The 13,477-nt window shown below is 37.8% G+C and overlaps 1 protein-coding gene across 1 annotated transcript; it reads right to left on the bottom strand.

Moving 5' to 3' along the window:
* Positions 1-2,604: 2,604 nt before the first annotated feature.
* Positions 2,605-6,242, bottom strand: TPRKB (TP53RK binding protein). The gene is made up of 4 exons (XM_081264893.1): positions 6,042-6,242; positions 4,999-5,121; positions 3,659-3,835; positions 2,605-3,013 (listed from the first exon to the last, which is right to left on the bottom strand). The coding sequence occupies exons 1-4, from the start codon at positions 6,180-6,182 to the stop codon at positions 2,927-2,929; spliced, it is 528 nt and encodes a 175-aa protein (XP_081121019.1). The 5' UTR covers positions 6,183-6,242; the 3' UTR covers positions 2,605-2,926.
* Positions 6,243-13,477: the final 7,235 nt, after the last annotated feature.

Genomic DNA, 13,477 nt, shown 5'->3' with positions numbered 1-13,477 from the left:
TGAACCCAGTGCCTCACATGTGCTAGGCAAGTGCTCTGCCACTGAGCTACAGCCCCAGCCCTGGGCTCTTCTTCAAAAGATGACTTTGGGCTTATAACAGTTCCTACAGTTTCGAATGGGAAGGGCACTAAAGACATTTCTACAGGAGTTATATCTTGACTGTTCCCAAGCCTGGGGAGACAGGGAAAAACAATGATCCCCTGCATCACAGAGCCACCTGTCCACCTTTTCCCAGAGTACGTGGGAGGATGCCCGCTTTGCTTTAATGTATAACCCTTGGTTAAGGAGCTACAAACATGTAACCTACAAAACTACATTATTTTTTTTTCTTTCAACCTCTAATAACAGGCTGTTTTTTTGCTGAGGGAACATTTAGACTTTGGACCTACCAGGTTAATATAAAGAATGTGGTTCTTAACTTGGCTCAATATTGAAAAGACTGTTTAGAACAGTGCATAGATTACATCCCCCAGCCCCAGAAGATGGGAAACTGCCTCAGATTACACATCCCCCACCTCAGATGACATCTCCATGCTCCACTAAGTCTCAATCCAACTGGGTTAGCTTTGGCAAGGGGATGGGACCAGATCAGGAGCCACTGCTGCCCTATCAAGAACAAGTTCCAGATCCATCCTATCATTCAACACCTAGCCAGACTTAGCAACTCAGCTGACTAAAGAGGAACAAATTACCATAGCTCATAGAATAGGCCTTACACAACATCTGCCTAAATTGATTGAATACTATTCTAAGAAATTTGGGGAGGTTAATTTCTTTCCCAGGAAACATTACTTTTTGTTTTTCCTTGATCCAAAGATTCACAAGGAGTTGAAAACATTATCTATAGTTACAGATATAAAACCTTTACAAACCATCTTCATAATATGCAAATTAATAAACACATGAGTTCAACTTTACCAGTAGTACAACACTCCAAATGAAAAACATGTTTAGAAGTTAAAAGACATACCTTGCAAGACTGCTGAGACAGGCATGCTTGGACACTGCTATTTGAGGTGCAAAATGACACTGTTCTGGTATTAAATTAATAGTCATTAAGAGGTTTATACCCTCTTCCCCAATACTTCCACTTCGGGAAACATGTACAAAGATTTGTTTGCAAAAGTAAGTAAAAATTTAAATGATATAAATTTGTACTGGGAGAATGACTGCACATGCAGAATGTTACCCATCAAATTAAAAGAATGGGAGTATCAGCCTGGGGAGAGGCAGTGAGATAGATTCAGAACTCAGGATGTGAGGTCACCTAGATTCAAGTTTTAATCCTGACCCTTATAGTACTTTGAGATTTGGGGCAGCTTCAGCTCTCTAAGCTTCAGGGGAAAAGATGCCCTAAAAATGGAGAGATCACCTTAACCAAGTGATCAAACTTAGCCTCACTCAAAGAGGGACCAACTGACTTTATGTGCCTCTGATGGGATGCAAATGGAAGGACACAATCATCATTTATATACTATTAATTCCTAAAATATTTCAACTGACTCTAATCATGAATAAATCAATTGCATGGAATCCTGAAAGACATCTAGTACATGTGTCACTTCTTTTTTTTTTGGGTACCAGGATTGAACTCGGGGCAGTCAACCATAGAGCCACATCCCCAGCCCTATTTTGTATTTTATTTAGAGACAGGGTCTCACTGAGATGCTTAGTACCTCGCTGTTGCTGAGGCTGGCTTTGAACTTGCAACCCTCCTGCCTCAGCCTCCTGAGATGCTGGGATTACAGGCGTGCGCCACCACACCTGGCAAGACATCTAGTATAGTTTTCAAATGCCTACTTTGTTTTAAAAAAAACATTGTTCCAGATTAAAGAAAACTTAAGAGACATGACAATTAGACAGTATAGAGTGAAGTTCCATGATGTCAGCAACTTACTTTCAAATAGCTTAGCAAAACAAAGTGTGAGTGTGTGTGTACGTAGGAAGATAGACAGGAGCAAGAACAAGAAAATGTAGCAAATATTAATGGTGAATCCATGTGAATGGTACACAGATGTTCACTGTCATATTTTCAATTATTCTATAGGTTGGAAAAATTTTGTTGTTTTTTTTTTAATTACATACCAGGCTTTATTTATTTAATCTAATTTTTTTAGTTGTAGATGGACACCATGCCTTTATTTATTTATTTTTATATGATGGTGAGGATTGAACCCAGTGCTTCACACATGAGGCAAGAGCTCTACCCCTGAGCTACAATCCCAGCCCCAGAAAATTTGTTTTGAAATAAACAACTGAGAGACATAAGTCTATTTCCTCCCTTATAAAAATCTTAATGCTGTGGATTAGACTGAAGGAAATAGTGCACAGAAAAGTGCAGAATCTGGAGTACAGTAGGCATGAAGGAAATGCTACCTATGCACATAATTTGATTTCTACCTTGATGGCTGTAGTGGCGCACACCTGTAATCTCAGCAACTTGGGAGGCTGAGGCAGGAAGATCATAAATTCAAAGCCAGCCTCAGCAACATAGCAAGACGCTGTCTCAAAATAAAAAGGGCTAGGTACCAAAAAAAAAAACCAACCAAAAGAACCCAGAAATAAAATACTAAGGTAAGAACCTAGTACACAGTAGACATTCAATAAGTGTTGGCAATTTTTATTTCCATTATATAAAAAATAAAATGTTTGAATACAAATAGAAGACTAGAAGACAACAAGAATAGTAACAGTATTAGTAAAAATGATAGGATTATGAGGGTTTTTAAAAATCTCATTCTGTAATTTAAAAAAAAAATTATAGGGCTAGAAGGAAGCTCAGTGGTGGAGCACTTACCTAGCATGCACAAGGTCCTAGGTTTAAAAAAAAATTTTTTTCTATTATGAACATGTTTTAATTTTATAATCAGGAAAAAAATCAATGTTTTATTTAAAGCTGAAAATTTCTGTTAATATTTCTAACATTTTATAAAACATCTTTTGTGGACATTCTACTGATGATACCACCCAATAACGTCCCAATCTTTTCTTCTTGCGAAGACACTTTATATATCTGTAAAAATCAAAGACAAATTATGACTCACTAATCTATTTATGCATGGATTGTTATGCAAATATTTATAAGTGAAATTATCAATTATTGGGTTAATGGTCTGAATTGCAAAACAAATATGATTAAAATATTCAAAGTAGATCATAATTCATATCAAATAGTCCCTTTAAAGTGCAATTATGAACATTAAAAACCAAATTCTCTGCACATAAACTAAATTTATCATTTTTAAAAGCACACATCGAGATATTAACTTTATTATGTTTATTTTATTCTAAATGTACTATATAAACTTGATACTTAAAGATATCTACTTACTTACTTGAAGTTGTAAATGATTTCATTAACTACATTTCTATTTTACATATGCCTATACCTCCCAGTCCTTTTTATTTTTAATTATTTTTCAAGCAACTTTAAAAAACACTCATTACCATTTCCTCTCCTTTTCTTTTTGTGGCGCTGGGGGTTGAACCCAGGGCTACACATGCACTAGGCAAGTGCTACACCTCGGGCCTAAATCCCAAGTGCAGCATTTCTCTAATTAAAAAAAAAAACAAAAACAAAACTGGTGCACTAGTGATTAATAAACCACATCAGCATTATTCCTCACTTACCACACTCTAAAAATATGGATTTACAAACCTTTTTTACTTCAGAAATATTCGTTATTTCAGGAAGATTTTTCAGAGAAATCTGGTCACCTTCTACTTGAGATATTAGGTATTTTTGATTTACTTGTTTTTCTCCCTCTTCAACATAAACAATTAAAACTGAAGTATTATCTGCTGAGATACCAAATTTTTTCAAAGCCTCTGAAATCTAAGGAACAAAAAAACAAAACAAAACAAAACAGGAATGGAATCAGTCTTTCCTATACCTGAAACATCTGACCTGCCTTCTTCTCAGTGAGCTTCTACCTGTTTTTCATATCCTAGTTTTCCCTTCAATAATCCTTTTCTAGCATCTACAGCTACTACCTGTCAGCTTTCTGCTGAAAGTTGCACCTTGTTCTCATGGAATCAGCCCAGACTGTGTTATGCAAACACCATTCCTCCAGCCTTAAGTGACCCTGCAGCTACACATTCCTGTCTTCTGGCCACCCTGGAGCTGTTTGTGTTTCACACTGTTTTGCTGATGCACATGCTTTGTCCCTTGTCCAATCACCTTTCTCTCTATGGCTTGTCTGATCAACACATGCTTCAGGGTCCAGCTCCAAGGCCACCCCCCACCTATGACATCTTAACTTCTGTCTCGCCTGCCTCTCCTCAGGAACATATTTGCTTCTTTTGCCCCTAGAACTATAACTGGAACAGGAATGGTATCTTGAACTGTTTCAAATACTCTCTAAGAAACAATGATTACCTGGCAAAAAAATTTCCTGGTACTAGAATGAGACAACTGCATTTTATAAAGTTTGAAATTGTCTATTTTAAACCATGTCATAGCCTTCCCAATTATTCTCTTGATGATACTAGTACCTAATTGTGTTGTTAACAATAGTAGTAATATTAAAATTTCATCAGCAAAATCCCAGTCATTTTTTTCATGGGCTATGTACATGTATTAAAGGCTGTTCTAGGTACCAGCAATGCCCTGGTGCTATATATAAAAAAGATATGCATTTATCCTCAAGGAGTTTACAAAGTGAAAGATGTACATGAACACAAAATATATTTATGCCTAATGTTTTATCATGTGTATTTCTGTCAGTTTCTTAAGCAAACTACTTAAGGGATTTTCCTGACCCTACATAGTTAAGAAGGAAGGATAAAACTAGCCTCACTTAATTTAGCTAATTTTTTTTTTTTTACTCATAAAGAAACTGACTTCAGAGCTTATTTGTCTAGTAAGAGGCAGTGCTAAATCTCAACTCTCCAGAACTCTCTTCATGATTACTTTTGTTTATTGGTAGCAAACTGGTTTGTAGGAATTTAGCCTCTGACCCAACACGTGTCAACAGGAAGTCAGTAAATTCCACGTACATTGTTGTTTGGGGAAAGGTTGAAAATAATTTCAGTAGACAGAGTTCTCGTCTTCATTTTTCCCAGTTTGTAGAGGTGAACTGCTTTATTTGCTGCCACAAGTATCTGAAAAGGATCAACAATCTACCAAAAGAATATCAAGAATTACATGGGAGAATCTAGAACATTATGAAAACAGGTGCTTTTTCTTATTTTTACTTCATAAGATAAATTCTTAAGACAATTCCTATGGATTATATGGATTATATTTTCAAAATTGTTATCTCAAGGTCAAGGCAGTCAAAAAATCTTATAATTTTAAAGTTGTAAGAAATTTAGACAAAGAGTAAACATTTTTAAAGTAACATGTATTGCAGGCTACTATGAGAAAGGCTGTATTCTAAACATTTTAGCTCTATTATTTTCTTTAATCCTCAAAATACTCAATGAAATCATTATATAATAGATGAGGTAATGAGGGCAAAAAATGCCTGGGTTGAATCCCAGCTCTGTCACTTACCATTTGGGGAACTTAGTTAGGCAAGTTCTTTAGTGTTTTATCTGTCAGAAGCAGAAAATAACAACACTCACTTCATAAGGTTGTTGAAGATTGAGTCAGAAAGCATTTAGAATTATGCTAGGAAAAGAGTAAGCACTATGTAAGGTTTGGCTATGACTTGCTCAAAGTCATAGTAAGTGGCAGAGCTCAGATTAAGTCTTGGTAATGTGATCCCAGTGCATACTCTTAACTACTGTGCTATTCCTCCTCCACAGATACTGCCTTCTTCAGAACCCTCACATCATAGATGAGAAGCTGGGGACCAATATTTGCCAGACCACAAATGTGATCAGAGCTGGACCACAACCTTTCCTATTTCCTAGGGCAGGGCCCAGTGTTTCTGTCTTCATTCACTGTTCAATTCAAGGTGGTCAAGTCTTACCTGGACAAGAACTTTGTACATAAAGATGAAAGAATTTTAGTTTTAACCTATAACATTGTCAAAAAATTAACACATTCTTAAATGTTGGGTATGCCTTCACTCATTCTCACACTTTGTACTTACCACTGAAGGATTTATCAATGCACCATCAATGGTGCCTTCCATGGCCTTTTTTCTCAAGTCTCCAGCATTTTTTACATCTTTAAATAACAGAAGAGTCACTCTGCATTCAGGAAATAAGTCCAGTTGATATGTTAACTGCATTTCATAGATAAACAGGATTGTATGCACAAAACCTAAAGGACCAATAGATTTCTTTTATTTAAAAGTTAACATTAAAACTCATTTCTTAACAAATATCCTTGCTAACAAATGAAATTAATTTTAAAAGATGATAGAGCTGAGTGCAGTGGTGCCTGTAATCCCAGTGACTCTGGAAGCTGAGGCAGGAGGATCACAAGTTCAAGGCTAGCCTCAGTGATTTAGCAAGCTCCTGTCTCAAAATAAAAAATAAAAAGGACTAAGGATGTTGCTTAGTGGTAAAGTACCCCTGGGTTCAATACCAATACCAAAAATAAAAATAATAAGATGATAAAACTGTTAAATCTGTCTCCAAAGCACATTTGGCATCCTTGTGAGATGGCTTCCTAACCCTGCTGAGCTGTTTCTAGTCTTTTTTCCACTCCTGGGAAAAAGCCAAGGGAGCTAGTTGGTTCTCTGCCTGTCCGGATGAAAGGCTTGCACATGTGATTAAGAGGCTGTTTCCCAGCAGACTAGGGGCAGAATACCAGGAACTTCTGAACCTCAGGATACTAATGGTACTACTTTCACTTTTTTAACTTTCTGATCTATTTTATTTGTATTTTAGCAGGACCTGGACACAAATATTAATAACTTTAAGGAATAAAGTATCACATTTGACCCAAGCTATGAATTTCCATACATGGAAATTAGCAGAGAGGGTATGATTAATAATCAATAATATTCGTCCCTTTTTTAGACATAAGGTTAACAGGAAAGGACAGGGTATATATAAAGACATAAAAGTATAGGAGCTAGGGATGTGCTCAGGGGTAGAACACTTGCCTAACATGCACTGGCCCAGGGTTTGAGCTCCAGTACCATGAAATAAATGAATAAGAAGCATAAAAGACAACTTGAGTAACTAGAAAAATCTTTTTAATTATATCCTTGAAGGGAAAATTTTAATGACAGTCTGGTGAAGCAATTTACTAGGCTTATTTCATCCTTTTGCTCAGGAGACTCCATTTCTAGGGCTCTTTCTCAACAAATTAATTGGACATTTGAGAATTATATAGTAAGATATCCCTCTTATTTTAACAGTGAAAAGTTGAAAACAATCTATTTAGCAAATAGCAGGATTGACTGTAAGTAAACGACAATTAAAAACTACAATCTTGGACTGGGGAGATAGCTCAGTTGGTAGAGTGCTTGTCTTGCATGTACAATGCCTTGGGTTTGATCCCCAGCACCACAAAACAAAACAACAAAAAAACCCACTACAATCTTGATGATGTATGCAAACAACAATAATATTAAGTAAAAACACCTTAATGGAAAAACAAAACACCTTTAAAAATCTACACATAAAGAAAACACAGCAAAAAGTTTAAAAAGTTTTCTCTGAGTTGCTGAATTACATCTGATTTTTGTTCTTGTTACAAAGAAAAAAAAGAATATTTGTAAATAATGTCCTGGCATACAGAATTTCAATTTAGTCATGCTAATGTCTACTGAAAAAAAAATGGATAACAGAAAAATAATTGGTATGATCCCAATTATATAAGATGCACAGTACCCCCCCCCCACCACCAAATAAGAAAAGACATGAAGGAGACATACCAAAGACAAGTCTTTTTTTTTTTTTACCCCTGCAGTCCTGGGGATTGAACCTTGAACTAGGGACTTGAGACAGGGTCTGGCTAAGTTGCTGAGGCTGCTCTCAAATTTGTGATCCTCCCACCTCAGTCTCCAGCAAAGCTGGGATCCCAGGCATGCACCAATGAGTCAGGAAAATACAACCATCTTAGGTACTGAGATTATTAGGTGATTTTTCTGTTCTCTGGAAAACAAAATTGGTTGTGTACGTTCTGAATTTTCTACAGTAAGCACACGAGTACTTATAATCAAGGAGAAAATACATATATTTTTAAATATTTTTAATACTAGGGGTAAAAGAACCCACGGAAACCCTCAAAATAATGGGGTAGTGGCACCTGCCCATTTCCGAGGCTGAGGCAGGAGGATCACAAATTCAAGTTCAGCATCAGCAACTTAGTGAGACTGTCTCAAAACAAAACAAACAAAAAAGGACTGGGGGATGTAGCTCTGTGGAAAGAGCCCTTAGGATCAATCTTTAGTACTGGGGGAAAAAGAGAACCCCAAAATAGTTTGTTCTTGTTTACTTACTTAATCCAGAAACTTAATTATACTTGGAAACTAGAATGGTTTGTTCCCTCTGTGTTGAAATTTAATTTCCATTATTAAAGGGGCGGGACCAGGTGGGACCTTGAGTAGGTGATTAGAACTTTATCCTCATAAATGGATTATCCCACTCAGGTGTTTTATCTCAAAGCCAGTTAGGTTAAGTCTCCTCAAGTGCTCTCTTCCTTGCCAGGTGACACTTTTATCAGCAAGACCATCATCAAATGCAGACCCTGGACCTTGGACCAGAATCGTTAACCAAAATAAACCACTTCTCTTTATAACTTACTCCCATCTGATGCACTGTGTTACTAGCAACAGAATACAGACTGGTGTAAATACTTCTCACTCAAATTCCGCACCCAATCCTTAGAATCTACCTCCTAAACGTAATTTTAACCCGTCTATTTCTCTTGCATTCCCATTGCCACCACCTCTTATCTACACCAGTAGCCCCTAAGGGTGGTCTCATCAAAATCCCTGCACTTCCATAATCCAAACTTCACCCCCACTCCCAGTCATAGTGATCCTTTCAAAATATCCCGTCGTTATGGTGCCCAGGTGATATGTTAATGCCCAAACTTTAGGTCACGGTTTCCTTCCCACCTTCTGCTACCGCCACAATGGCCTATTCTCACCTTCAGGCAAGTCACCAAGCATTTAGTTTCCCTCTCTTCCTTCACCATTTTTTTCCCCTCAATCCTTTTCCTTTCCTCCGTCCATCTGCTTGAGGGCCAAGAGCTCCGGGTCTAGGTCTCTACCATACGCGCTCCTTCTTATTACCAAGTGCAAGTGCGCCCGGCAGTGGCGGCGTTTTTGAGACGCTGTCCCTGCCTCGGCCTCCGAACCAGCTGGTTGCCTAACAGTTTACGACTCCCCTATCAGTTTATTTCTTGAGGGAAAGGCTCTCATTTTCCTGCTGCATTCCCAGGGGCTGACTTTGGTAGTTTCGCACTAAACATCGGCTGAGGGAACCACAAGTATCGTCCCAAGACAACTGTAAACAGATACTCCGGGATCGACCCCAACAACTCGGCGTCCTCGCTACCGAGCAAAACTCACCAACTGGTCCTGGTCCGACTGGAAAGATCTCCCTCTCGGAAACAAAGCCCTCAACTTCCGGAAGTGCTCCCAATCCCGGCCCTCGCCGAGCCCGTTTCCTGGTAGGTCAGTCTGGGGTCGCCGCGTCTTTCCGGATCCCCACGGTCATCGCCTTGTTAGTTCCGCCACTGACTCCTCCTCCCAAGTCTGAAGCCTTTTAGCCGACACCAGCGAGGACGGGTGGTACTCCGTCTTTTTGGGCGGAGGCAGAAGCTTAGGTCTGGTGTTGAGTATCGGTTTTGTCTTAAACGTGTGTGCTGTTTTCGTTTTAAATTCATTCTGACAAGATTGGCATCCAAATTATGTAAAAAACAATAAGAAAAATAACTTGATAGACAAAATGCCAAAAAAACATGAAAAGCTTCCCAGCATCATTTGTCCTTGGAGAAATACAAATTAAAAACTACTGCCATGTGTAACTAATTAGAACAAATTAAAAGAAAAAAAAATAGGAAGGAGACCAGTAGAATACAAGAGGAGATCAGGAGCGGGAGGCGAGGGAAAGGATAGGTAGTGGGGGAATTAAATTGATCAAGCTATACTGTTTTATTGTGCACGTGTATGAATATATTGTAACAAATCCCACTGTTACGTATAATTATAATGCACCAATAAAAAGGAAAACAAAAAGATACTACCACACAGACACACGGTGAATATTACCAAGTGTTGTCATAGATGTAGAACTAGAATATGTTGCTGTTCTGAATGTAAAATGATGTAACTGTTTTGAGAAAATTTCAATTTCTTTAAAAAAGTTAAATATAACTTAGCATAACCAACATTTCTATTCTGTGGTGTTTACCTAAGAGAAATGAAAATACATCCATGCAAAGGCTGGTTTTGAAAGCAGTTTCACTGTGATACGGTCTATTGGAGATGGATCCAGAATGGGTTCTTGTTCCCCTGTGTTGAAGAATAAATACCCAAGAAATACCAAGGCAAACATAGCAAGCAATTTTTATTTAAGAAAGTGATAGAAGATAGATTCCCTGCCAAGAGGGGGTGACCTTGCCTGTGGGAGGGGATACAACTTGCTTTCTTTCTTTTTTTTTTTTTTTACAATTTGCTTTCTTATAGACCCTAGAACCCCCTCCCCCCCCCTTTAATCATTGTCTTCTTCCTTCCCCTTATGACTGGGAGCAGGAGTGCAGAGGCAGAAGTTGATTGCTCTTTGATAACCAGTTGTCATTCTTTGGATCCTCATCATTCATTACCTACACTGACTGCCTGGCCTTTGTTCAGTTTGCCAAGGAATGTGACAATAACCTGTCCACTTAGGCCAGGCAGGGCTGCAGGTGAATTGCTTTTTGGCAAAGAGAACCCATGGGGGGCCAGTATAGTGGATGCATTTTATAGAATTATTTTATAAAATTATTCATGTTCTCACAATGCTCATCTATCTGTCCCCTATCAAGTCTACATTGGTTACCAAAAAGTCCAGTGGGACAGAACACCCCCATACAAAATAACTAGGCAGGCAGCACAGAAGCCTGGGATTCATCCTGAGCTGGTCTCCTAAGACTCAGAAAGCTGCTAGGGATGTGGCTCAAGTGGTAGCGCGCTCGCCTGGCATGAGTGCGGCCCGGGTTCGATCCTCAGCACCACATACCAACAAAGATGTTGTGTCCGCCAAATACTAAAAGAAATAAACATTAAAATAAAAAAAAAATTCAATCATTTGGAGGAATTTATTTAAAAAAAAAAAAAAAGAAAGCTGCTAGGGCAAATAGAATCTTGTCTGCACATGCCTTACTTCCACTGTAGCTGAGAGACTCCCTCAAAGCAGCCTGCCCTGCGTCTTGTACCCCGACTCCTGGCACCAGGGAAGGGGCAACATGACACACTGGTCTAAAGCATTGAAGGACATTTTGTAATCAGGGGGACTGGAACAAATCCTGGGCAGTTCTGGCTAATCATTCTAATCTGGCTAGTCATAGGATGCTGCATTCCCAGCATACTCTAGTCTGTTTCTCTTATTTCCAGTACTGGGGATTGACTCCAGGGGTCCTTTACTACTAAGCCACATCCCCAGTTCTTGTAATTTTATATTTTGAGACAGTCTCACTAAGTTGCTGTGTCTGACTTCAAACTTGCAATCTTCCTGCCTCAGCTTCCAGAGTCACTGGGATTCTAGTTATTGAGAAACAGAAATGAGAAAGGGTAGAAAACTACCTTGGTTCCAGGCCATCTAGAGGACTGTCCTGTTAGTTGTACAGGAATGTTCATATCAACATTGCTGTAATAGCCACAAACTGGAAACAATAAATGCCCCACAACACATTGGTGGACAAATTGTGAAAAATCTATACAATAAAATACCGGTAATAAAAAAGGAATAAACTACAGATACTTCCAATATGGATGAATGTTAAAAAAAAACATGCTCAGCAAAAATGGTGAGAAACTAAAATTAGTATAGAATCCCATTTCTATAAAACTCTAGGATAATTACAAATTTATCCTAGAGTTACTGAAAGCAAGTTAATGGTTTTTGGGATGAGGGAATGGGAGATTCTCCCTTTAGAGGAATCTTTAGGCTGAAGCCAATGTGCTGTGTCTTGATGTGGTGTTATAAGGGTATATGAGTTTTATAAAAATTCATCAAATTATGCAAAGAGTACATTTAAGGGGCTGAGGTTGTGGCTCAGTGGTAGAGCACTTGCCTAGCATGTGTGAGGCACTGGGTTCAATTCTCAGCACCACATATACATAAATGAATAAAATAAAGGTCCATCTAAAATATATTTTTTAAAAGAGTACATTTTATAGGCTAGAAATTGTAAAATAAAATTGATATAAAGTGTATTTTAAAAGTCTCAGTTTAGGAATAAGACAGACAATAGAATGAATCAGACATAACTTTCCTGTGTTCATACACAACCAGTGTAACTCCACATCATATAAACCACAAGAATGATTTTATACATATACTCCATGTATGTATAATATGTCAAAATATATTCTGTCATGTATATCTAAAAAGAATTTAAAAAATAAAAAAATTAAATGCTGGAATTTCATAGTTCATAGCAGCTAGTTTATAGCCATCAATGGCTGGAAATAATTCACATGTTCATTAAGTGAATGGATAAACAAGTTGTCATATATCCATACAATGGAATACAAGTTAGCAATAAAAGGAATCAACTATTAAAAATGTACAGCATATTGTATTAATTTTATCTCTAAAGCTGTTTTTTTTTTAAAGGAGCCTATACTACATCTTTTTATTGGAATAGCACTAAGGACTGATGAGGATGTGAGAAATTTTAACTCTCAAACCTTGTTGATGGGGATACAAAATAATGCAGCCACTTAGGAAAAGTTTGGTAGTTTCTTATAAATATTCCCTTATTCCACAACAGCGTCTCACTCCAAGAGAAATAAAGATATTCATATAAAAACATATGCAAAAATGTTAATGGAACCTTTGTTCAAAATTCAAAAACTGTAAACAATCCAAATATCCTTAAACTGGCAAATGGATAAAAAAATTGTGGCATATTGGGCTGGGGTTGTGACTCAGTAGTAGAGTGCTAGCCTGGCACGCATGAGGCACTGGGTTCGATCCCCAGCACCCCACCAAAATAAATAAATAAAGGCATTGTGTCCATCTACAACTAATTTTTTTTTTTTTATAAATTGTGGCACATCTGTACAATGGAATACTAACTCGTCCACCAAAGGGAGTGAACATACAATGTCCATACAATGACATGGATGAATCTCAAAAGCAGTAATGCTAAGTAAAAGAAGCCCCATTCTAAAGGCTACTTACTCTATATTCCATCTAGATGACATTCTAGAAAAGATAAAACTATAGGAACAGAAAACAGATTAGCAATTGCCAACTGCTGCAAAGTGGTGTGAAGGAATTTTGAGGGAGTAGTGGAATTGTTCTAATTTTGATTGTAGTGGTGGTTACAAACTGGTATGTAGTTTTCAAAATTCATAGAACTATATAGGGCTGAGGTCGTGGCTCAGTGGTAGAGCGCTCACCTAGCACGTGT

Source organism: Spermophilus citellus, assembly GCF_964194105.1.
Source record: "Spermophilus citellus genome assembly, chromosome: 13".
NCBI classification, from domain to species: domain Eukaryota; kingdom Metazoa; phylum Chordata; class Mammalia; order Rodentia; family Sciuridae; genus Spermophilus; species Spermophilus citellus.
This window is presented reverse-complemented; position numbering and strand designations above follow the sequence as displayed.